Source organism: Oncorhynchus mykiss, chromosome 12 (genome assembly GCF_057628025.1).
Source record: "Oncorhynchus mykiss isolate SJ-2025 chromosome 12, ASM5762802v1, whole genome shotgun sequence".
NCBI lineage: Eukaryota > Metazoa > Chordata > Actinopteri > Salmoniformes > Salmonidae > Oncorhynchus > Oncorhynchus mykiss.
In genome coordinates this window covers 58,874,451-58,899,713 of record NC_143033.1, presented here as the reverse complement: position 1 = coordinate 58,899,713, position 25,263 = coordinate 58,874,451, and the positions used below count along the sequence as shown (strand labels likewise).

At 41.0% G+C, this 25,263-nt stretch overlaps 1 protein-coding gene across 6 annotated transcripts; it reads right to left on the bottom strand.

Annotated features, from left to right (window-relative positions):
- Positions 1 to 377: 377 nt before the first annotated feature.
- Positions 378 to 25,243, bottom strand: LOC110537843 (carbonic anhydrase IV a). Of its 6 annotated transcripts, XM_021624267.3 has the most exons (8): positions 24,850 to 25,200; positions 11,129 to 11,173; positions 10,656 to 10,820; positions 7,463 to 7,608; positions 5,885 to 5,977; positions 3,980 to 4,046; positions 3,227 to 3,390; positions 378 to 2,328 (listed from the first exon to the last, which is right to left on the bottom strand). In XM_021624267.3, the coding sequence occupies exons 1-8, from the start codon at positions 24,911 to 24,913 to the stop codon at positions 2,149 to 2,151; spliced, it is 924 nt and encodes a 307-aa protein (XP_021479942.1). In that variant the 5' UTR covers positions 24,914 to 25,200; the 3' UTR covers positions 378 to 2,148. The 6 variants fall into 6 exon arrangements, with proteins under 6 accessions (XP_021479942.1, XP_021479943.1, XP_021479944.1 ...); XM_021624268.3 differs by lacking the exon at positions 11,129 to 11,173 and having other exon boundaries at positions 24,850 to 25,243; XM_021624269.3 differs by lacking the exon at positions 5,885 to 5,977 and having other exon boundaries at positions 24,850 to 25,239.
- Positions 25,244 to 25,263: the final 20 nt, after the last annotated feature.

The window sequence follows — 25,263 nt, the reverse complement described above, 5'->3', positions numbered from 1 at the left end:
CCCAGAACAAGTCAATTAGAAAAGGATTAGAGGACTGAGATCAGACTCTCTGACAGACCGACTAGACAAGCAGAAACTGATAAGTCCGAACCACAAACTTTGAGCCCCCAGATAAAATGAATCAGAGCCAGAACACTTGATCTTAGATTAGCACCTTTCAGGGTACAGTAGGGATTAACAGTAACTTCGAAGCTGAGGCAGGAACCTGTGTTTGTCATTGAATTCAAAGAGCAGACACACTTATACATACAAGTGTACACACACACCTTTTCTTGCTCATGCCAATCGGACATGGGAGTCGGGACAGGGAGCAAAATATGTGGACACCTGCTCGTCGAACAATGAACAATTTGACAATGAACCAGACAGACCAAAGCATTGAAAAGGCATGTCAGTAGTTTATTGTTCAATCGGAACACATTCTCCATATCACTTATAACATTTTCAAGCATTACAAATAAACAAACAAAACTATTCAATAATTTTGAACGTCAACATAGATCATTCCAAGAGTACAGGTATTTTGAATTGGTCAGAAACCACTTGATAATGCAGTCAATGAAACTTTTTTGCGTTGGTTCTTCTTTCTGATAGATGTCGATATATAAACTTTTAAATACCTAGATATATATAAATAACATCAACAGTGTGTCTTTATATGTCAATATACACATAACGACCGATGCTGGGAGACGAGAAGCAAGTGCAAGGAGTGAACATTTAATGGATAATAGACAAGAAACAAACAAGGACAGCATCTGGACAGGGGAAAACGTAACGACATCAATGCTGACACGGGGAACAAACTGAGGAGCAGAGAGATATAGAGGGGCAATCAACAAAGTAAAGGAGTCCAGGTGAGTCCAGTGAGTGCTGATGCGCGTAATGATGGTGACAGGTGTGCGTATTGAAGGGCAGTCTGGTGCCCTCGAGCGCCAGAGAGGGGAAGCGGGAGCAGGCGTGACACATACAGTACATAAATACATGTGTACAAATGTCAAGAGTATAGAAATATAACATTGGTGCGTTATGAAACAATGGAATATTTCTAATATATTCCCACTTCAATCTTGTCTTATTCACAAGAAACTCAAGAAACAAATATCTTGCTTGAATTAGCTAGATAGAAGCCATGTGAATAAACAAAATGATAAGTCAAAATATTGAATGTAGTAATAATTCACAGTGGGCATAATTCAATGCATCCGAGACCCTGCAATCCAAGCCACGAACCTAGTCGCATGTTCGCAAAGATGAACCTGAGACAGTTTAGTTGGCCTAGCTGGTGGAGAAGGAGTATAACGTTACTGAAGTGTCCATGGTGGCTGGGTAGAAGGCTGTGCTACAGTTGTACAGTCTGTATGGTACTGTACAGCAAGATTCCAGCATGACAGAACATGCAGATCAATGCTAAACATTTGATATGGATAATTGGTCAGAACACTGTAATGACAACGGTTCAATAAGGATCAATCAATGAGTCCATTTTTCAAATCAATTGATTCATCTATTTATTAATCAATGAATGAGTTAGTTATCTTAAACGCTACTGTGTTTAGCTTCTAGAAACTGAGTCTTCAGAATCCCCCTGTCACTTGCCTCATGAGACCATGGCATCTCTCTCTCCTCCTCTCCTAGGTTTGAACTGGAGAGTATTTATGAGTGCTATCTATTATTAGCTATGACCCACCATTCACACATTCCGTTCTAAGAACACGATCACGTGCCAGTCTAATACCAACTAGGTCATGGATTTATTGACGTCTATGTTTAGACTCTAGTGCAGTGACCCAACGACCTGAGCACTGAGCAGAGGCTCCTCACATTTTGTATTGTAAATTTAGGCTGAGGACTCTAAATTGATCTGACATTGGACAGGGAGGGAGGTTGAACCTATGGACTGTAGGACTTGTGAACTTCAGAACTTGAGCTACAGAACTCGATAATTCAAGAACTCTAGAACTCATGAATCACTATGATGTATCGTAAGGGCCTGGGGCATGTTGGTTTTCAGGCTGAATGTTTAGGGCATGGCTGTTGGTTGGTGCTGTACTTTAGTTTGTCAGTTGGTTGTTTGGTTTTTTGTTTTGAGAACTCATTGTGTTCATGCATGTCGTGGTGCGGCTCGCTCAGAATGCCTTCCTTCTTCTAGTTGGGCTGTGATAATCCCATCGCCATGGTGACGGAGGCCAAGAGGATTGCAGTGCTGGCCACTACCACAGCGCCTCCCGACCTGTACACCACGCGGCAATTGAGGGGCTGCACCGGCCGGTATGTGCCCACCATAGGCTTGCCATCCTTAAACTGGAGGTCTGAGAACACCCGCAGCTTGAAGATGGAAAGAACACACAGGCACAAAGGTCACTGAGATGCAGCTGATATTAAAAGTAACAATAAGTATCATATAAAAATGAACACAGTGTATCCACTGGTGCGTTTTGTTCAATTACTCAAAGCCAGACTAACAGACTCTCTTCACATAAGTATTTTTAGACAGACAGAATGCTCGGCTCTCTACCACATAACTTCTCTGCTTCCAGAGTGTTTCATAATGTACAAACAGTGGTGGGAAAAGTACACAGTTGTCATACTTGAGTAAAAGTAAAGATACCTTAATAGAAAATGACTAAAGGAAAAGTGAAAGTCACCCAATAAAATATTACTTGAGTAAAAGTCTAAAATTATCTGGTTTAAAATTTAATTATGTACAGTGGTAAAAAAAGTACTGAATTGTCATATTTGAGATAAAGTCAAAAGTGTAAGTAAATGTTATCAATCAAATTCCTTATATTAAGCAAACCAGACAGCATGATTTTCTTGTATTTTTTTTATTTACAGATAGCCAGGTTCACACGCAAACATTAATGCCAAACACAGTATTTGTGTTTAGTGAGTCATTTTTGTTGGGATGTTTAGTGAGTCATCCCTTCAGAGGCTGTAGGGATGACAATGTGTTGATAAGTGTGTGAATTTACCTGCTGTCCTGTCTGAGCATTCGAAATGGAACGAGTACTTTTGGGTGTCAGGGAAAATGCATGGGAGTTAAAAAGTACACATTTTCTTTAGGAATGTAGTGGAGTAAAAGTAGTCAAAATATAAATACTTCAGTCAAGTACAGATACCCCCAAAGAAACTTCTTAAATAGTACTTCAAAGTATTTTTACTTGACCTATTTTTACTTTTACACCACTGGCCAGCAAGATGATGGGTTAACGAGCTGCTCTACCTGGTCTCTGCTGAGAGGGATGGGCTTCTCGAACACAGTCCAGATCACAGACTCGGTACAGCCGGGGGTGGTGAGCGAGCCCTTGTAACGGTAGTAGTTGCTTAGGTTCTGCTGGGGAGGAATCAGCTGTTCCAGAGAAACTGACACCAGAGTTGCATTGGCACCTGCAACAACACAGCCCAGTACATTGAGAAACATTGAGCAATGAAACAAACAGACACATTGTATTTGCTACACTGAAGTTATATTAATCTTAGCAAAACATTGGTGTTGGCTACCTGCAGACAAACGGAATGTGGGAGAAACAGAACAAATTGAGACAAATGATTTCTGCAGTGCACATGTTACATACTGTACAAAATTACATTCATCGTAGCATGTATTCGTGAAAACGTTGGCCTCTTGGGGCTGATAGGGCAAGACACAGAGGAAAACATTGAAGAAATGAGGGAAGACATCTAATCACCTCAGCCTTTCTTGTTGATCGTTGCGCATCAACAAAATTAAACTACTGTATGTAATGATGAACAGTATCTGCTACACAGGAACTAAAATACACATAATGATTTATGTATTACATGTACAAAGATACATCAATCTTAGCAGATTCTCATTTCAGTGTCTCAGCTGTGAGGGTAGCTGTGTATGCAATTTTGTAAATCAAATTTATGAGACATGTCATATTGTTAGCAAGATGGATCTGAATAACACATACGGTTGCTAGAGGAAGCATTAGTTATGACATTTATTCACCAGTCATCATGATGCGCTGGAGGGCTTTTACAACGGGGTCATATTTTCTGTTGGCACTGAGTGATTCCTGAAAACGATACGAAATAAGAATCATGACACATACATGTACAGTGCCTTTGGAAAGTATTCAGACCCCTTGGCTTTTTACACATTTTGTTACTTTTACAGCCTTGTTCAAAGATGGATTCAATTGTTATTTTTTTACTCATCAATCTACACACAACACCCCATAATGAAAAATATATATATTTTTGAAAATGTTGCTAATTTATTAAAAATATCACATTTACACAAATATTCAGACCCTTTACTCAGTACTATGTTGAAGCACCTTAGGCAACAATTACAGCATTGAGTATTCCTGGGTATGACACTCATACCTGTATTTGGGCAGTTTTTCCCATTCTTCTCTGCAGATCCTCTCAAGCTCTTTCATGTTGCATGGGGAGCGTAGCTGCACAGTTATTTTCAGGTCTCTCCAGAGATGTTTGATCAGGTTCAAGTCCGGGCTCTGGCTGGGCCACTCAAGGAAATTCAGAGTCTTGTCCCGAAGCCAATCCTGCGTTGGCTTGGCTGTGTGCTTAGGGTAGTTGTCCTGTTGGAAGGTGAACCTTCAGTCTGAGGTCCTTTGCCCTCTGGAGCAGGTTTTCACCAAGGATCTCTCAGTACTTCGCTCTGTTCATCTTTGCCTCGATCGTGACTAGTCTCCCAGTCCCTGCTGCTGATGCTCATCCCCACAGCATGATGCTGCCACCACCATGCTTCACCGTAGGGATGGTGCCAGGTTTCCTCCAGATGTGAGGCTTGGCTTTCAGGCCAAATAGTTCAATCTTGGTTTCATCAGACCAAATAATCTTGTTTCTCATGGTCTGAGAGTCTTTAGGTGCCTTTTGGCTAACTCCAAGTGGGCTGTCACGTGCCTTTTCCTGAGGAGTGGCTTACGTCTGGTCACTCTACCATTAAAGCCTGATTGGTAGAGTGCTGCAGAGATGGTTGTACTTCTGGAAGGTTCTCCTATCTCCACACAGGAACTCTAGAGCTCTGTCAGAGTGACCTACCTGACCAAGGCTCTAATCCCCGAATACTCAGTTTGGTCAGGCGGCCAGCTCTAGAAAGAGTCTTGGTGGCTCTAAATATCTTGAATTTAAGAATGATGAAGGTCACTGTGTTCTTGGGGACCTTCAATGCTGCAGAAATGTTTTGGTACCGTTCCCCAGATCTGTGCCTCAACACAACCCTGTCTCAGAGCACTATGGACAATTGCTTCAACCTCATGGCTTGGTTTTTGCTCTGACATGCACTGTCAACTGTGGGACCTTATATAGACAGGTGTGTGCCTTTCGAAATAATGTCCACTCAATTGAATTTACCGCAGGTGGACTCCAATCAAGTTGTAGAAACATCTCAAGGATGATCAATGGAAACAGGATAAGCCTGAGCTCAAAATCGAGTTTCATAGCAAACAGTCTGAATACTTATGTAAATAAGATATTTCTGTTTTTATTTTGACAAAATGTGCAAACATTTCTAAAAACTTTGTCATTATGGGGTATTGTGTGTAGATTGAGGAAAACAATTAATGAAATCAATTTTTAAATAAAGCTGTGATGTAACAAAATGTGGAAAAAGTCAAAGGGGTCTGAATACTTTCCGAAGGCATATCTACATACATCTCCACATATAAATATACGTATACCTACATAATATTCTAAATCAAATACAAGATAAAGACAGTAGATTTCCATTAGGGTTATTGCACGGTCCTATAATGCATGCATAATATAATGTAATATCATTATCCTCCACATTATGAGTCTTGCCATGGATATATCTATTAAAAGTCAAAGATTAACTGGGTATGGCAAAGAGTTTAGCAAATATGAATAAAAACAATGAAATGTTAACCTCATAGAAAAATCCAAGGACTGCAACTCCTATAGGGTCTTTCAGGGCATCTTCCAATGTTGAGTATTCCTCATTCATGTGAACAATATGCAGCTGTAGAAAAGAGTATCAATAGAAATGTGTTATAGATAATGTCACAAGCCATTCCCAATAGTAGCATTTAAACACCATTTGGGCTCAGGTTATGGATTTGGTATCAATGACAGAAATCGCAGAAAACTTTTTACTCTCACTTGATTGTCATTTTCTCAAGGTCAATTAAACACAATCAAAACTTGTTTACAAAATAAATGCGTGTTATGACCTGTGCGTATTTTGTTCTGCTGTTACAACCACTGTGTTTGTGTGTGTGTGTGTGTGTGTGTGTGTGTGTGTGCTTGCATGCGTATGGCCATCCTACAGGACATTTGGAAAGTTTTCAGACTCCTTGAATATTTCCACATTTTGTTACAATACAGCCTTATTTTAAAGTTGATCAAAAAAATGTTTTACCTCATCAATCTACACAGAATACCTCATTATTACAAAGCGAAAACAGGGTTTTAGACATTTTTGTAAATGTATTAAAAATAAATGTTTCTACAACTTGATTGGAGTCCAACTGTGGTAAATTCAATTAATTGGACCTGATTTGGAAAGGCACACACCTGTCTATATAAGGTTGAACAGTTGACAGTGCATGTCAGTGCAAAAACGTAGCCACGAGGTCGAATGAATTGGCCGTAGAGCTCAGAGACAGGACTGTGTTGAGGCACCAAGACTCTTCCTAGAGCTGGCCGCCCAGCCAAACTGAGCAATTGGGGGAGAAGGTCCTTGTTCGGGGAGGTGACCAAGAACCCGATGGTCACTCTGACAGAGCTTCAGTGTTCCTCTTTGGAGATGGGAGAACCTTCCAGAAGGACATGGAGGAAACATGGCACCATCCGTATGGTGAAGCATAGTGGTGGCAGCATCATGCTGTGGGGATGTTTTTCAGCAGCAGGGACTGGGAGACTTGTCAGGATCAAGGGAAAGATTAACGAAACAAAGTACAGAGAGACCCTTGATGAAAACCTACTCCAGATTGCTCAGGACCTTCACCTGCCAACAGGACAACAACCATAAGCACATAGCCCAGACAAAGCAGGAGTGGTTTCGGGACAAGTCTATGAATGACCTTGAGTGGCCCAGCCAGAGCCCGGACTTGAACCTGATTGAACATTTCTGGAGGGACCTGAAAACAGCTGTACAGCAACGCTTCCCATCCAAGCTGACATAGCTTGAGACGGTCTGCAGAGAAGAATGGGAGAAACTCCCCAAATACAGATGTGCCACGCTTGTAGCGTCATACCCAAGAAGACTCGAGTCTGAAATCGCTGCCAAAGGTGCTTCAACAAATTACTGAGTAAAGGGTCTGAATACTTATGTAAATTCAATATTTCAGTTTTTTCTGAAAACCTGTTTATGTTTTGTCATTATGGAGTATTGTGTGTAGATTGATGATGAGGAAAAAACAATATGATACATTTTAGAATAAGGCTGTAAAGTAAAAAGTCAAGGGGTCTGAATAGTTTATGAATGCACTGTACATGACATTACCTCCATGGGGTACTGCTCTCCGTCGATAGTGTGTTCTGACCCTGGTCCTCCGTTCTTTCCCCAGTGCAGGTGAAACTGCACTACCTTATATGGCGTCTCCAGGTCTCCACCAATGACATACGGTTGGTGAGGCACATTCACTTGAACTTGAGGGGGAAGACAGTGGAAATCAGACAACAAAGGACAAAAAAACTTTATATATATGTATAGAAAACTGCATGCTTTTGGGGGAGGTGGGGATGTCAATGACAGGATGTTTTCTCTTTGAATTAAAACATTTCCAGGTAAAAGGCATATTTCTAAATGTGCACATTTTTACACCATTTTTTATTTTATTTAACCTTTTTTTAACCAGGTAGGCGAGTTGAGAACAAGTTCTCATTTACAACTGCGACCTGGCCAAGATAAAGCAAAGCAGTTCGACACATACAACAACACAGAGTGTTGGAATAAACAAACATACAGTCAAAAATACAGTAGAAAAAGTATATATACAGTGTGTGCAAATTAGGTAAGATAAGGGAGGTAAGGCAATAAATAGACTATGGTGGCGAATTAATTACAATATGCCAATTAAACACTGGAGTGATTGATGTGCAGAAGATGAATGTGCAAGTAGAGATACTTGGGTGCAAAGGAGCAAGATAAATAAATAAATAAATACAGTAAGGGGATGAGGTAGTTGGATGAGCTATTTACAAATGGGCTATGTACAGGTGCAGTGATCTGTGAGCTGCTCTGACAGCTTGTGCTTAAAGCTTGTGAGGGAGATATGAGTCTCCAATTTTTGCAGTTCATTCCAGTCATTGGCAGCAGAGAACTGGAAGGAGAGGCAGCCAAAGGAAGAATTGGCTCTGGGGGTAACCAGTGAGATATACAGTGCCTTGCGAAAGTATTCGGCCCCCTTGAACTTTGCGACCTTTTGCCACAATTCAGGCTTCAAACATAAAGATATAAAACTGTATTTTTTTGTGAAGAATCAACAACAAGTGGGACACAATCATGAAGTGGAACGACATTTATTGGATATTTCAAACTTTTTTAACAAATCAAAAACTGAAAAATTGGGCGTGCAAAATTATTCAGCCCCTTTACTTTCAGTGCAGCAAACTCTCTCCAGAAGTTCAGTGAGGATCTCTGAATGATCCAATGTTGACCTAAATGACTAATGATGATAAATACAATCCACCTGTGTGTAATCAAGTCTCCGTATAAATGCACCTGCACTGTGATAGTCTCAGAGGTCCGTTAAAAGCGCAGAGAGCATCATGAAGAACAAGGAACACACCAGGCAGGTCCGAGATACTGTTGTGAAGAATTTTAAAGCCGGATTTGGATACAAAAAGATTTCCCAAGCTTTAAACATCCCAAGGAGCACTGTGCAAGCGATAATATTGAAATGGAAGGAGTATCAGACCACTGCAAATCTACCAAGACCTGGCCGTCCCTCTAAACTTTCAGCTCATACAAGGAGAAGACTGATCAGAGATGCAGCCAAGAGGCCCATGATCACTCTGGATGAACTGCAGAGATCTACAGCTGAGGTGGGAGACTCTGTCCATAGGACAACAATCAGTCGGATATTGCACAAATCTGGCCTTTATGGAAGAGTGGCAAGAAGAAAGCCATTTCTTAAAGATATCCATAAAAAGTGTTGTTTAAAGTTGAGCTGAGCTGAGATAAGGCGGGGCTTTACCTAGCAAAGACTTGTAGATGACCTGGAGCCAGTGAGTTTGGCGAAGAATATGAAGCGAGGGCCAGCCAATCAAAGAATCACCAGCGGCAAGAGCGACATCATTGATGTATACAGAGAAGAGAGTCGGCCCGAGAATTGAACCCTGTGGCACCCCCATAGAGACTGCCAGAGGTCCGGACAACAGGCCTTCCGATTTGACACACTGAACTCTATCTGAGAAGTAGTTGGTGAACCAGGCAAGGCAGTCATTTGAGAAACCAAGGCTGTTGAGCATGCTGATAAGAATGTGGTGATTGACAGAGTCGAAAACCTTGGCCAGGTCGATGAATACGGCTGCACAGTAATGTCTCTTATCGATGGCCGTTATGATATCGTTTAGGACCTTGAGCATGGCTGAGGTGTACCCATGACCAGCTCTGAAACAAGAATGCATAGCGGAGAAGGTACGGTGTGATTCGAAATGGTCAGTAGCCTCTTAGTGCGTAAATCCCTCTAGCGGGATCAAAATCGACAACATCCAGTGAAATCGGAGCACGCCAAATACAACATCGTAATATTGACCATTCATGAAAATACAAGTGTCCTACATAATTTAAAAACTTCTTGTTAATCCAGCCGCTTTGTCAGATTTCAAAAAGGCTTTACGGCGAAAGCATTACAAACATTTTCCAAACAAGCAGAGGCCTCACGAAAGTCAGAAATAGCGATTGAATAAATCACTTACCTTTGAAGATCTTCCTCTGTTTGCAATCCCAAGGGTCCCAGCCACATAACAAATGGTCCTTTTGTTCGATAAAGACCTTCTTTCTATCCCAAAAAAGTCTGTTTAGTTGGCGCGCTTGATTCAGTAATTCAGTTTCCCTCGTTCAAAATGCATACAAATTCATCTCAAAAGTTACCAATAAACTTCGTCCAAACAAGTCAAACAATGTTTCTAATCAATCCTCAGGTACCCTAATAGGTAAATAAACAATACAATTTAAGACGGAGAATAGTATGTTCATTACCTGAGATAAATAACAAAGTGGGAACCACCTAGAAAAACTACAAATTCTAGCTCATTTTTCAAAAAACAAGCCTGAAACTCTTTCAAAAGACTGTTGACATCTACTGGAAGCCCAAGGAACTGCAATCTGGGAGGTATCCTTTGATTTTCCCATAAGCAATGATTTGGATGGGCAGACGCCTAAAAAAAAAAGAAATCCGGATGGATTCTCCTTGGGTTTTCGCCTTCCATATCAGTTCTGTTATACTCACATACATTATTTTAACAGTTTTAGAAAGGTCAGAGTGTTTTCTATCCAATACTACATGATTCCATGTGTTATTTCATAGTTTTGATGTCTTCACTATTATTCTACAATATAGAAAATAGTACAAATTAAGAAAAACCCTTGAATGAGTAGGTGTTCTAAAACTTTTGACCGGTAGTGTATGTTTTTAAGGATGTGCGTATGACCGCAAACTTTTATATAGACTGGCCTAAATTAAACATACCAGAGTGTCCATTGTTTTTGATCAGGCCACTGAAGGAATCCTGGTATTTTCTGAACTGGAAGGGTGTGAGGCGCTCATCTGGTAGGGTCTTCCTGTGGACGATGTTGATGGGGGATTGGGCTCTGCCTTCACAGTCTTTGTTGGCATGGTACCACTTCTCAGGTCCTGTAGAACGGTGAGGAGAGAAAATACTGTACACCATCAAGCTCTGACCGCAAGCCCCAAACGAGGAATGTTAAAGTTTATGTTTGTCTGAGTAAAACTGTTTTGAATGGGTAAGTGTTTAAATGGGAGATTAGGGAGGGACAGGTATGGATGGATAGGTGGGTGTAGAGGAAGTGGATTTGTGGCTGTAACTGTCAACTCCCTCCTTTTAACAACTTGAACTTGTGACGGTGACACAAAGGTAAGAGAGGATCCAAGTCAGTGCCGTGTGTTGCATGGAAAGTTCAGTCACGGTGTATCAAAATCACCATTACAAGGGGTGGCACAGGTATGTTGGGACTGGTAGCACCAATCTGGAACAACAGGAGAAACATAAGGGAGCCACATGGTCAGTAGTATACTGCATACATAAAATAGAATCAAATTACACCATCTGTTTTATGACTGTAATACATTGTTAAAGACCTACTTCAGGTTCCCTAGCACCTCATTTATCATCTGATTTACTTAACAAATCAAAATAGGCGGTCCAGGTATCCTCATGACATGGCACAAGTGGGGGGGTGGGCTTTCCTGTTTTGTCCGCTAATTGCTCTTCTCTTGTTCCTGCACGCAAGGGGGGAGGCCGATGACCTCAGAGTGCACCCATCAGACCAACTCCTTGAATTGCCAACTCCTTGAATTTGTGTCTAATTTCTAAATTTTTTACCCTTTAAGACATGGCCCGGTAGTAAGATTTTTTTTTAAACCTCCCGCTTTGGGCTGGATGTGTCAATAATTAGTTCATACATGCATAATCTATGAGCATAATTATTGTCTTACCTGAATTAGTCACGAAATGCCTAGTTTGAAATCCACTGTTTTCTGGCATCTGTGCGACACCATTTTCCCTACATTTACCCCTACAAGGGCCAGCCCAATAGAAATTTGAATTTCTGCCAATGAGCTTCAGAACCTCGCCATTTGTGTGACAGCTAGCAGGATGTGCACACAGTAGAGCAAGAGAGAGCAATTACGTGGTGCACATTTGTGAAGTAGTACGCAATTTTCGTGGCCGGTACTTTCAGAACTACTGGCAAAAGTATACAAAAGTTCTAGAGATAATCTTTTAAAGGGGCAATCAGCAGTTGCTTAATCCATTATTGGACTAAATTTATAATATGTACCAATTGATTCTTGAAGAAAATAACTTAAATGCCTCATGAGCTTAGTTTAACCGCTGTACCCCATCAGAACACAAAATATAAGCTTATTTTACTCCAATGCTAGTAAACAAAATAAATGTAAACAAACACTGTATAGGATCAAAACATGGTTAGAGATACAATTTCAATATCATGGACGCATCCATATTGCTGTCCATGAATTTGAAAGTGATTATATCTCCAGCCCCATCCCTCAGCTTTTTATGGAAACAGTGGTGGGGAGTACGTTTTGTTATTGTTTCAACTGCTTATTGGCCCTTTAAGTGTGTGTACTCTACTGTATATACATTGCCTTTGGAAAGTATTCAGACCCCTTGACCTTTTCCACATTTTGTTAAAATTGATTAACTAAATAAAAATCCTCAGCAACCTACACACAAAACCCCATAAAGACAAAGCGAAAACAAGTTTTTTGAAATGTTTGTAAATGTATTACAAATAAAAAACAGAAATACCTTATTTACAGAATTATTCAGACCCTTTGCTATCAATCAAATTTCAATCATATGCATTTCTAAAGCCCTTTTAACATCAGCCGATGTCACAAAGTGCTGTACAGAAACCCAGCCTAAAACCCCAAACAGCCAGCAATGCAGATGTAGAAGCACGGTGGCTAGAAAGGCCAAAACCTAGGAAGAAACTTAGAGAGGAACCAGGCTCTGAGGGTTGGCCAGTCCTTTTCTGGCTGTGCAGGGTGGAGATTAGCCAAGATGGCCAAGATGTTAAAACGTTCATAGACGTTTTACCAGCAGCGTCAAATAATAATTAATTTCTCTCCCCAAAAAGGAGAGACAGGTTTAAAAGGTTGGAGATGGGCTAGCGATGATACGGACAGCAACCTTAAAGAAGAAAGGGTCTAAACCATCTGACCCAGATGTTTTTTTGGGGTCAAGTTTCAGGAGCTCCTCTTGCACCTCGGGCTCAGTGACTGCTGAAACTTTGTAGCGGGGGAAAAAGAGGGAGAAGCATCGGGGATAGTCGCATTAGAAGGGGTGGGAGATGAGGAAATGTTGGACGGGCAAGGAGGAACAGACTGAGTCAAATAGGAATCCTGACTTAATGAAGTGGTGATTAAAGAGCTCAGCCATGTGCTTCTTGTCAGTAACAACCACATAATCAACTTTAAGGGACATGGGCAGCTGTGAGGAGGAGGGTTTATTCTCCTGGTCTTTAATCCTTTTCCAGAACCTAGTTCTACCTTTGGCCTGCCGGATAGCCTGAGTGTACTTATTTCTCATTTGCCTGAGTATGCGTGGGCCGAGCCTTTCGCCAAATGTAATTCTTGAGGTGGAGTAACTCTGCAAGATCACGGTCAAACCAGGGGCTGAACCTATTTTTAATTCTCATTTTTTTCACGTGGGGTGTGTTTGTTAACAATACTACTGAAAATATCAAAAAAGAAGGTCCAAGCATCCTCGACAGAGGGGATCAAGCTGATTCTATAACATTTTACAGAGGCCAGTTCATGAAGGAAGGCTTGCTCATTAAAGTTTTTTAGCAAGCGTCTATGACAAATCACGACAGGTAGTTTCACTGAGCAGCCATTACGAACACAGGCTGTTAAACAGTGATCACTAAGGGCATTACAGAAAACACCAGACTGATACCTGTCAGGATTATTTGTGAGGATAACATTGAGGAGAGTAGCCTTTTCTGGGTGTTTGGAGTCATACCTTGTGGAATTGGTAATAATCTGAGAAATATTTAGGGAGTCCCATTGCTTTAGGACTTGGTCAGGTGGTTTAAGCATGTCCCAGTTTAGGTCACCTTGCAGGACAAAATCAGATTTTGTGTAAGGGGCCAGGAGAGTGCTTAGGGCAGGTAAGGTACAGGCCGGTGCTGATGGAGGGCGATAGCACCCAGCAACAGTCAACAAAGAGCTATTTGAAAGTTTAATACATAAAACCAGTGAATAAGATTGTTTGGGGATAGACTTGGTGGAGACAACCGAGCACTGAAGGTGATTCTTGGTAAAGATTGCCACTCTCCCACCTTTGGAAGATCTGTCTTGCCGAAAAAGGTTATAACCAGAAATCAGTATTCAAAACACTCTTCCTTATCCACAAATGTTTTAGTTCTAGTCAAGATTCTAGCAGCCATGTTTAGCACTAAATGAAGTTTATTTATGAAAGTAGAGCATTGCAGTAGTTTAATTTAGTAGTGACAAAAGCAGGGATACAGGGATAATTTTTGGAGAGAAAGTTTCTGATTTTTGCAATGTTACGAAGATGGAAAAAAGCTGTCCTTGAAATATTCTTGATATGTTCGTCAAAAGAGAGATCAAGGTCCTGATTAATGCCGAGGTCCTTCACAGTTTTATTTGAGACGACTCTACAACCATCAACAGAAGGTCTCTTTGTTTCTTGGGACCTAGAACTAGCACTTCTGTTATGTCCGAGTTTAAAAGTAAAACATTTGCCGCCATCCACTTCCTTATGGCTGAAACACAGGCTTCCAGGGAGGGCAATTTTTGGGCTTCACCATGTTTCATCGAAATGTACAGCTGTCCGCATAGCAGTGAAAGTTAAAATTAAGTTTCCAAATGATATCATCAAGAGGTAAAATATATAGTGAAAACAATAGTGATCCTAAAATGGAACCTTGAGGAACACTGAAATGTACAGTTGATTTGTCAGAGGACAAACCATCCACAAAGACAAACTGATATCTTTCCAACAGATAAGATCGAAACCAGCCCAGAACTTGTTCGTGTAGGCCAATTTGGGTTTCCAATCTCTCCAAAAGAATGCAGTGATCGATGGTAACAAAAGCAGCACTAAGGTTTAGGAGCACAAGGACAGATGCAGAGCGTCGTTCTGAGACCATTATAAGGTCATTTATTAAAAGGTAATTTACCACCTTCACGAGTGCAGTCTCAGTGATATGATGGGGTCTAAAACCAGACTGAAGCATTTAATATACCTTGTTTGTCTTCAGGAAGGCAGTGAGTTGCTACGCAACAGCTTTTTCAAAAACTTGTGAGAGGAATGGGAGATTCAATATAGGCCGAAAGTTTTTTGTATTTTCTGGGTCAAGGTTTGGCTTTTTCAAGAGAGGCTTTATTACTGCCACTTTTAGTGAGTTTGGTAAACATCCAGTGGATAGGGATCTGTTTATTGTGTTGAACATAGGAAGGCCAAGCACAGCTCTTTCAGTGCAGTTGGAATAGGGTCCAATATGCAGCTTGAAGGTTTAGAGGCCATGACTATTTCCTCAATGTGTAAAGAGATATAGTGTTAAAAAACATGAGTGTCTCCATTGATCCTAGGTCCTGGCAGTTTGAAGAAATACGCAGATTTAAAGAGGAGTCCGTCATTTGCTTTCTAATGATCATGATCTTTTTGTCAAAGTAGTTCATGAATTTATCACTGCTGAAGTGAAAGCTGTCCTCTCTTGGGGAATGCTCAATTTTAGTTAGCTTTGCGACAGTATCAAAAATACATTTCGGATTGTTCTTATTCTCCTCAATTAAGTTGCAAAAATAGGATGATCGAGCAGCAGTGAAGGCTCTTCGATACTGAACGGTACTGTCTTTCCAAACTAATCGGAAGACTTCCAGTTTGGTGTAGCATCTTTCCGTTCCAATTTTCTGCGAACTTGCTTCATGGCTCGGGTATTTTCAGTATACCAGGGAGCTAGTTTTTATGACAAATGTTTTTTGTTTTCATGGGTGCGACAGCATCTACGGTTTTACGGAAGGTTACATTTTATTTTTTACATTTTTATTTCACCTTTATTTAACCAGTCAGTTGACCTTCTTAACCATTTAGTTCCCCAGTTAGGTGGTTAACTGATTTTTGTGCTCTGACGTCCTTGGGTAGTTGAAAGGAGTCTGGAAGGGCATCTAGGAATCTTTGGGTTGTCCAGAAATGTATAGCATGGCTTTTGATGATCTTTGGTTGGTTGTCTGAGCAGATTATTTGTTGTGAATTTAAACGTAATAACATGGTGGTCCGATAGTCCAGGATTATGAGGAAAAACATTAAGATCCACAATATTTATTCCACTGGACAAAACTATGTCCAGAGAATGACTGTGGCAGTGAGTAGGTTTGGAGACATTTTGGACAAAACCCATTGAGCCGATGATGGCTCCAAAAGGCTTTTGGAGTGGGTTTGTGGACTTTTCCATGTGAATATTAAAGTCACCAAAAATTGGAATATTATTTTCCATGACTACAAGGTCCAATAGGAATTCAGGGAACTCAGTGAGGAACGCTGTATACGGTCCAGGAGGCCTGTAAACAGTACCTATAAAAGTGATTGAGTAGGCTGCATAGATTTCAACGGCAACAAAACAAAGGAGATGATTGTGGACTTCAGGAAACAGCAGAGGGAGCACCCCCCTATCCACATCGACGGGACAGTAGTGGAGAGGGTAGTACGTTTTAAGTTCCTCGGCATACACATCACAGACAAACTGAATTGGTCCACCCACACAGACAGCGTCGTGAAGAAGGCGCAGCAGCGCCTCTTCAACCTCAGGAGGCTGAAGAAATTCAGCTTGTCACCAAAAGCACTCACAAACTTCTACAGATGCACAATCGAGAGCATCCTGTCGGGCTGTATCACCGCCTGGTACGGCAACTGCTCCGCCCACAACCGTAAGGCTCTCCAGAGGGTAGTGAGGTCTGAACAATGCATCACCGGGGGCAAACTACCTGCCCTCCAGGACACCTACACCACCCGATGTCACAGGAAGGCCATAAAGATCATCAAGGACAACAACCACCCGAGCCACTGCCTGTTCACCCCACTATCATCCAGAAGGCGAGGTCAGTACAGGTGCATCAAAGCAGGGACCGAGAGACTGAAAAACAGCTTCTATCAGACTGATAAACAGCCACCACTAACATTGAGTGGCTGCTGCCAAAACACAGACTCAACTCCAGCCACTTTAATAATGAAAATTGATGGAAATTGATGTAAAAATATAACACTAGCCACTTTAAACAATGCTACTTAATATAATGTTTACATACCCTACATTACTCATCTCATATGTATATGTACAGTGGGGCAAAAAAGTACAAGTTCTCCCACTTAAAAAGATGAGAGAGGCCTGTAATTTTCATCGTAGGTACACTTCAACTATGACAGACAAAACGAGAAGAAACAAAATCCAGAAAATCACATTGTAGCATTTTTAATGAATTTATTTGCAAATTATGGTGGAAAATAAGTATTTGGTCAATAACTAAAGTTTATCTCAATACTTTGTTATATATCCTTTGTTGGCAATGACAGAGGTCAAACATTTTCTGTAAGTCTTCACAAGGTTTTCACACACTGTTGCTGGTATTTTGGCCCATTCCTCCATGCAGATCTCCTCTAGAGCAGTGATGTTTTGGGGCTGTTGCTGGGCAACATGGACTTTCAACTCCCTCCAAAGATTTTCTATGGGGTTGAGATCTGGAGACTGGCTAAGCCACTCCAGGACCATGAAATGCTTCTTACGAAGCCACTCCTTCATTCCCGGGTGGTGTGTTTGGGATCATTGTCATGCTGAAAGACCCAGCCACGTTTCATCTTCAATGCCCTTGCTGAGGTTTTCACTCAAAATCTCACGATACATGGCCCCATTCATTCTTTCCTTTACACGGATCAGTCGTCCTAGTCCCTTTGCAGAAAAACAGCCCCAAAGCATGATGTTTCCACCCCCATGCTTCACATGGTGTTCTTTGGATGCAACTCAGCATTCTTTGTCCTCCAAACACGACGAGTTGAGTTTTTACCAAAAAGTTATATTTTGGTTTCATCTGACCATATGACCTTCTATCAATCTTCTTCTGGATCTTCCAAATGCTCTCTAGCAAACTTCAGATGGGTCTGGACATGTACTGGCTTAAGCAGGGGGACAAGTCTGGCACTGCAGGATTTGAGTCCCTGGCGGTGTAGTGTGTTACTGATGGTAGGCTTTGTTACTTTGGTTCCAGCTCTCTGCAGGTCATTCACTAGGATTTTTGCTCACCGTTCTTGTGATCATTTTGACCCCACGGGGTGAGATCTTGCGTGGAGCCCCAGATCAAGGGAGATTATCAGTGGTCTTGTATGTCTTCCATTTCCTAATAATTGCTCCCACAGTTGATTTCTTCAAACCAAGCTGCTTACCTATTGCAGATTCAGTCTTCCCAGCCTGGTACAGGTCTACAATTTTGTTTCTGGTGTCCTTTGACAGCTCTTTGGTCTTGGCCATAGTGGAGTTTGGAGTGTGACTGTTTGAGGTTGTGGACAGGTGTTTTTTATACTGATAACAAGTTCAAACAGGTGCCATTAATACAGGTAACGAGTGGAGAACAGAGGAGCCTCTTAAAGAAGAAGTTACAGGTCTGTGAGAGCCAGAAATCTTGCTTGTTTGTAGGTGACCAAATACTTATTTTCCACCATAATTTGCAAATAAATTCATTAAAAATCCTACAATGTGATTTTCTGGATGTTTTTTCTCATTTTGTCTGTCATAGTTGAAGTGTACCTATGATGAAAATTACAGGCCTCTCTCATCTTTTTAAGTGGGAGAACTTGCACAATTGGTGGCTGACTAAATACTTTTTTGCCCCACTGTATATACTGTACTCTATATCATCTACTGCATCTTTATGTAATACATGTATCACTAGCCACTTTAAACTATGCCACTTTGTTTACATACCCTACATTACTCATCTCATATGTATATACTGTACTCGATACCATCTACTGCATCTTGCCTATGCCGTTCTGTACAATCACTCATTCATACATCTTTTTGTGCATATTCTTTATCCCTTTACACTTGTGTGTATAAGGTAGTAGTTTTGGAATTGTTAGGTTAGATTACTCGTTGGTTATTACTGCATTGTCAGAACTAGAAACACAAGCATTTAGCTACACTCGCATTAACATCTGCTAACCATGTGTATGTGACAAATACAATTTGATTTGATTTGACTGGAAACCCAAAAGACGAAAATGCAGTTTTTGTAAATTGAAATTTGGTATCGTAAATGTTAGCAACACCTCCGCCTTTTCGGGATGCGCGGGGGATATGGTCACTAGTGTAACCAGGAGAGGCCTCATTTAACACAGTAAATTCATCAGGCTTAAGCCATGTTTCAGTCAGGCCAATCACATCAAGATTATGATCAGTGATTAGTTAATTGACTATAACTGCCTTGGAAGTGAGGGATCTAACATTATAAGTATCCCCATTTTGAGATGTGAGATATCACAATCTCTTTCAATAATGACAGGAATGGAGAAGGTCTTTATTCCAGTGAGATTGCTAAGGCGACCACCGCCACGTTTAGTTTTGCCCAACCTGGATCGAGACACAAACACGGTCTCAATGGGGAAAGCTGAGCTGATTTACACTGACTGTGCTAGTGACAGACTCCACTAAGCTGGCAGGTTGGCTAACAGCATGCTGCCTGGCCTGCACCCTATCTCATTGTGGAGCTAGAGGAGTTAGAGCCCTGTCTATGTTCATAGATGAAAGAACCCCTCCAGCTAGGATGGAGTCCGTCACTCCTCAGCAGGCCAGGCTTGGTCCTGTTTGTGGGTGAGTTCCAGAAAGAGGGCCAATTCTATCTCCCCGAGGGGCAGAAATCAGTTTTCAACCGGCGATTCAGTTGTGAGACTCTGCTATAGAGCTCATCACTCCCCCTAACTGGGAGGGGGCCAGAGACAATTACTCGATGCCGACACATCTTTCTAGCTGATTTACAAGCTATGTTGCGCTTGGTGACCTCTGACTGTTTCATCCTAACATCGTTGGTGCCGACGTGGATAACAATATCCCTATACTCGCCAGTTTTAGACTTAGCCAGCATCATCTTCAGATTAGCCTTAACGTCGGTAGCCTTGCTCCCTGGTAAACAGTGTATGATCACAGGATGATTTTTTAAAGTCTAATGCTGTGGGTAATGGAGTCTCCAATGACTTTGCTACACTTCAAGGAATAATGTTAATGTTACTACTTAGCTTCGGCTGGTGGAGGTTGTGTAGAACCCGTGTAGAACCATGTCCAGATAAAGTGTCAGGGGTGAAAAAGTTGAATGAAAAAAGTAGAGCGAGGGAATACAAAAATATATACAACCGTAAAGTTGGCAGGTAGCAAAGTAACGTTGGCACGTAGCACGTAAACAATCCACAAATTGTGATCGGAGACTCGAAATTAAGCTCAGGTGCATCCTGTTTCATTCGTTATTGTTTCAACTGCCGATTGGCCCTTAAAGTGTGTGTACTTTAATGTGTTTATAGTGGCTTTGGAAAGTTTTTGACTTATTCCACTCAACCAGCCTTACTCTAAAATTGATTAAATAAATAAGAATCCTCAGCAACCTACACACAATACCACATATTGACAAATAAATAAATACATTTATTACAAATAAAAAACAGAAATATCTTATTTACAGAAGTATTCAGACCCTTTGCTATGAGACTCGAAGTTAAGCTCAGATGCATCCTGTTTCCATTGATCATCCTTGAGATGTTTCTACAACTTGATTGGAGTCCACCTGCGGTAAATTCAATTGAGTGGACATGATTTGGAAAGGCACACACGTGTCTATGTAAGGTCCCACAATTGACAGAGCAAAAACTAGTGAGGTCAAAGGAATTGCTCAGAGACAGGACTGTGTCAAGGCACAGATCTGGGGAACGGTACCAAAACATTTCTGCAGAATTGAAGGTCCCCAAGAACACAGCGATCTGTGGCGAAGGGCCTTGGTCAGGGAGGTGACCAAGAACCTGATGGTCACTCTAAAAGAGCCCTAAAGTTCCTCTGTAGAGATGGGAGAACTTTGTTAATGGTAGAGTGGCCAGACGGAAGCCACTCATCAGTAAAAGGCACATGGCAGCCCACCAAAAGCCATCTAAAGACTCTCAGACCATGAGAAACAAGATTCTCAGGTCTGATGAAACCAAGATTGAACTCTTTGGCCTGAATGCCAAGCGTCACGTCTGGAGGAAACCTGGCACCATCCCTACGGTGAAGCATGGTGGAGGCAGCATCATGCTGTGGCGGTGCTGTGTGGGAGTTTTTCAGCAGCAGGGACTGAGAGAGTAGTCAGGATCAAGGCAAAGATAAATGGAGCAAGGTACAGAGATCCTTGATAAAAGCCTGCTCAAGAGGGCTCAGGACCTCAGACTTGGGTGAAATTTCACCTTCCAACAGGACAACTACCCTAAGCACACAGCCAAGACAATGCAGGAATGGCTTCGGGACAAGTCTCTGAATGTCTTTCAGTGGCCCAGCCAGAGCCCGGACTTGAACCCAATCAAACATCTCTGGAGAGCCCTGAAAAAAGCTTTGCAGCAACACTCCACATCCAGCTTGAGAGGATCTGCAGAGAAGAATGGAAGAAACTCCCCAAATACAGGTACCCAAGAACACTCAAGGCTGTAATCACTGCCAAAAAAGCTTCAACAAAGTACGAGTAAAGGGTTTGAATACCTAAGTGAATGTGATAATTCAGTTTATTTTTGTATATAAATTAGCAAAAATGTCTAAAAACCTGTTTTTGCTTTGACATTATGGAATATTGTGTGTCGATTGATGAGGGAAAAAAACTGTTTAATTAGTTTTAGAATAAGGCTGTAATGTAAAAAAAAATGTGGAAAAAGTCAAGGGGTCTGGATACTTTCCGAAAGCACTATATACACACTGAAAAAAAATATAAACGCAACATGTAAAGCTCCATGTTTCATGATCTAAATTTAAAGATCCCAGATATGTTCAGATTTCAAAAAGGCTTTACGGCGAAAGCACAACCTTGCGATTATCTGAGGACAGCGCCCCGCATACAAAAGCATGAAAAACATTTTTCAACCAGGCAGGTGCCTGTCAGAAATAGCGATATAATAAAAGCCTTACCTTTGAAGATCTTCTTCTGTTGGCACTCCAAAAGGTCCCAGATACATCACAAATGGTCCTTTTGTTCGATAAAGACCTTCTTTATAACCGCAAAAAACTCAGTTTAGCTGGCATGCTTCATTCAATAATCCACCGGTTTCCCTCCTTCAAAATGCATACAAAATTAATCCCAAACGTTACCAATAAACTTCTCCAAACAAGTCTAAAAAAGTTTATAATCAAACCTCAGGTACCCTAATACGTAAATAAATGATAAAATTTAAGACGGAGAAACGTTATTGTCTTTACCAGAGATAAACAACAAAGAATACGCGCTCATCCAAGCACATGAAAACAACACTACAGCCAAAATGGGAGCCACTTAGAAAAACTACAAATTCTAGCTAATTTTTCCAAAAACAAGCCTGAAACTCTTTCTAAAGACTGTTGACATCTAGTGGAAGCCGTGGGAACTGCAATCTGGGAGGATTCCGCCTCATAATAACCATGACAGCCATTGGAATGTTTTATTTGTGATGGTTTGTCCTCGGGTTTTGGCCTGCCATATCAGTTCTGTTATACTCACCGACATTATGTTAACATTTTGCATATCCTCAGCTTCTGGGCCTGAGTTACAGGCAGTTTACTTTGTGCACGCTTTTCATCCAGATGTGAAAATACTGCCCCCTAGCCCAAAGAGGTTTTAAGGTATGTTAAAAAAAAGACAGTGAGAGAGATCTCAGTATGTCATGTATGTCATGACATGACATGACATGTATGTCATTGTGTTCTCTATGAGTAGGCTTACACAACAACACTCCACATTTTACATGGTATGTAGGTCCACCTGGTTAAATAAAGCTGAAATAAAAAAAAAATGTATTTTGGAATGCAAAGGGAACGACTACCTGGAAGAGCAGGGGAGAATTCAGTGCGCAGGTATTTTAAACCTCTACAGGATCGGTGTCCCTACCTCGGGATGGTTGAGCTAACGTAGGCAATTGCGATTAGCATGAGGTTGTAAGTACCAAGAAAATTTCCCAGGACATAGACATATCTGATATAAACTTAAATTCTGCTTAATCTATAACTGCACTGTCCAATTTACAGTAGTTGTTACAGTGAAAGAATACCATGCTATGGTTTGAGGAGAGTGCACAGTTATGAACTTGAAAATTTATTAATAAACCATTTAGGCACATTTGGGCAGTCTTGCTACAATTTTTTAAACAGAAATTAAATGGTTCATTGGATCAGTCTAAAACTTTGCACACACACTGCTGCCATCTTAGTGGACAAAATCTAAATTGCGCCTGGGCTGGAATAATACATTATGGCCTTTCTCTTGCATTTCAAAAGCCCTAGGTGTCTTGTTATCAGATGCAAAACAAACGTAGCATGATCAGTTACGTTTGTGAATGCAATCTTTATCCAAATGGTATGGTATCCAGTTTCAACAGCACCTATTCTCAACATCTGCAGAGCATGCAGTGTAGCCTGTGAATTACCCATTTCAGCATTGGGGAAAACAGACAGATCATGGATTGTGTCGTAATTTTATCAATGAAACTAGGCCTGTAGGATATCTGCGTTCGCCGTGTTAAAGATTTTACGTTTTTACGCAGCGCTTATTCCTGCAGCTCATGCCGCGTCTCGTTGATTGCTGCGGTAAACACGCACGTTCCTCTCATTGGCTCGCGTTGAACTTCGCATATGATGCAGGTGCACGTGGAAGCTGAATGGGATTGCTTGATATAACGTAGCCTTTTCAAATTCCTCCATCTATATAGAGGATAAGGAGGTTGTCACCTCATCTGATAGTTAATAACTAACTCACACGCACACACACACACACAGATAAAATGATACTGTAAAAGCCTGAAAATACAATTCTAAAAACGATATGATGGGCTTCTCCGTTCATTTTCTTTTTATAGTAGCCCCAGAATAATCTACCGGACACCATTTTGACACCTCAGTGCCAGCACCTTTGGCATATTGATTTGCTGACAGGCAGAGACTCTCACTTCATGTCCTTGAATTCACTGTGCTTTCCTCGTCAGGGGGAATGAGAGCCTGCCAGCAATGCCGTGATGCTCGTGTGAAATGCGTGGGAAATCTCTTATAGACAGGGCTGTTAGTTATTGGGGACAATTTTATTTGGGGTGATAGTGCGGTGCGTAGAATATGAGCATGTCTTTGATGTTCAAAGCTAGTAGTGGTCATAGGGTACGCTAGTAGCCTACATATAGATTACAAACGTATTTTGTATTTATATTAAATTAGCCAGCGAAGTGTTATCAATTTCATAAATGCTCAAATAGGACACCGGATAAAATGCCAAAACAGGACCTTCCCAAATGAAAGGCCATTTTTGAAGTCTATAACAAAAATATAACAGCTAAAACTGACTTCAACCAATTACTTTTGCGGTTTTATTTGTCGACTTGTACATAATATAATAGCCAATAGCTTTTGATATATCATAGGAAATAAGAAGTAGATGTGTTGCTGTTTAATTAAACGAATCTAAACCCTCAATACAACATCAACAATGTAAATGTAAATGTAGAACAATGTAAATGCAGTGCAATGAGCAGGTGGATCATGCACAAACTTTATCGGCTAGAATGATCAATGGATGTAAAGTGATCCCCTCCCCAAGTTCATGTGAACTGTAATATGCAGGACACTGATAGTTTCAACTCAGTGGTAGGAAATGAGAACATTGTCGCATGTTTACTTCAGGGTATTTGATCAATTTAAACTGCAAATAAACAAAAAAATGTTTTTACATTTGTTTTGAATTTACAATGAGCTCATTTTTACTTATCAAGCTTTTTTCGATTCTCCCAAATGTATTAAACACCTATTTGTGTCAGTTGACAATTGAAAAATATGCACAAATCTGATTAATTTAATATATAGCCTATACAGAGATTATACATTTCCTTCTAAATTCCGAACACAATTAATTGAAATCGACTCACCTGCCCCGGTGCAGATCTTCAAAAAGGATGCAAAAAAAATCGGTACGATTAGATGCCGCTGCATTTTGGAGTGCGTCTCTGTCAGGCTCGAGCGGCGCAGGGGAACACAATGAGTTCGTTATTAAATGTGATCCATTCTTCTTCTAAGGGGGTCTTATACTTTATTAACAGCCCTGGCCCCTCCCCCTCGGACATTACTTCTAATAAACATCCCAACCGATAACGTCTCCTCTAATAGCCTATCAATTGCTCACATATTTACAGAGGTTTTCATTATGAGATTATTTTCAATAATGAATATGCTGGCATTTATTGGCAGTTCAACTGTCAGGAGGTATGAGAAGACTGCCACTAAACTAACACCATGCAGGTCTCATTATACAAAGTGATAACTGACCACCTCTGATTACTTAA

Bases quoted from the DNA above. Each gene is read 5' to 3' on its own strand.
- LOC110537843 (XM_021624267.3), bottom strand. From the start codon at position 24,913: ATGCAGCGGCATCTAATCGTACCGATTTTTTTTGCATCCTTTTTGAAG. The intron at 7,609-10,655 runs GTATGTTTAATT...TTCCCCCTCAAG, and splicing joins CAAAAACAATGGACACTCTG to TTCAAGTGAATGTGCCTCAC. The intron at 4,047-5,884 runs GTTAACATTTCA...TATCGTTTTCAG, and splicing joins TCCTTGGATTTTTCTATGAG to GAATCACTCAGTGCCAACAG.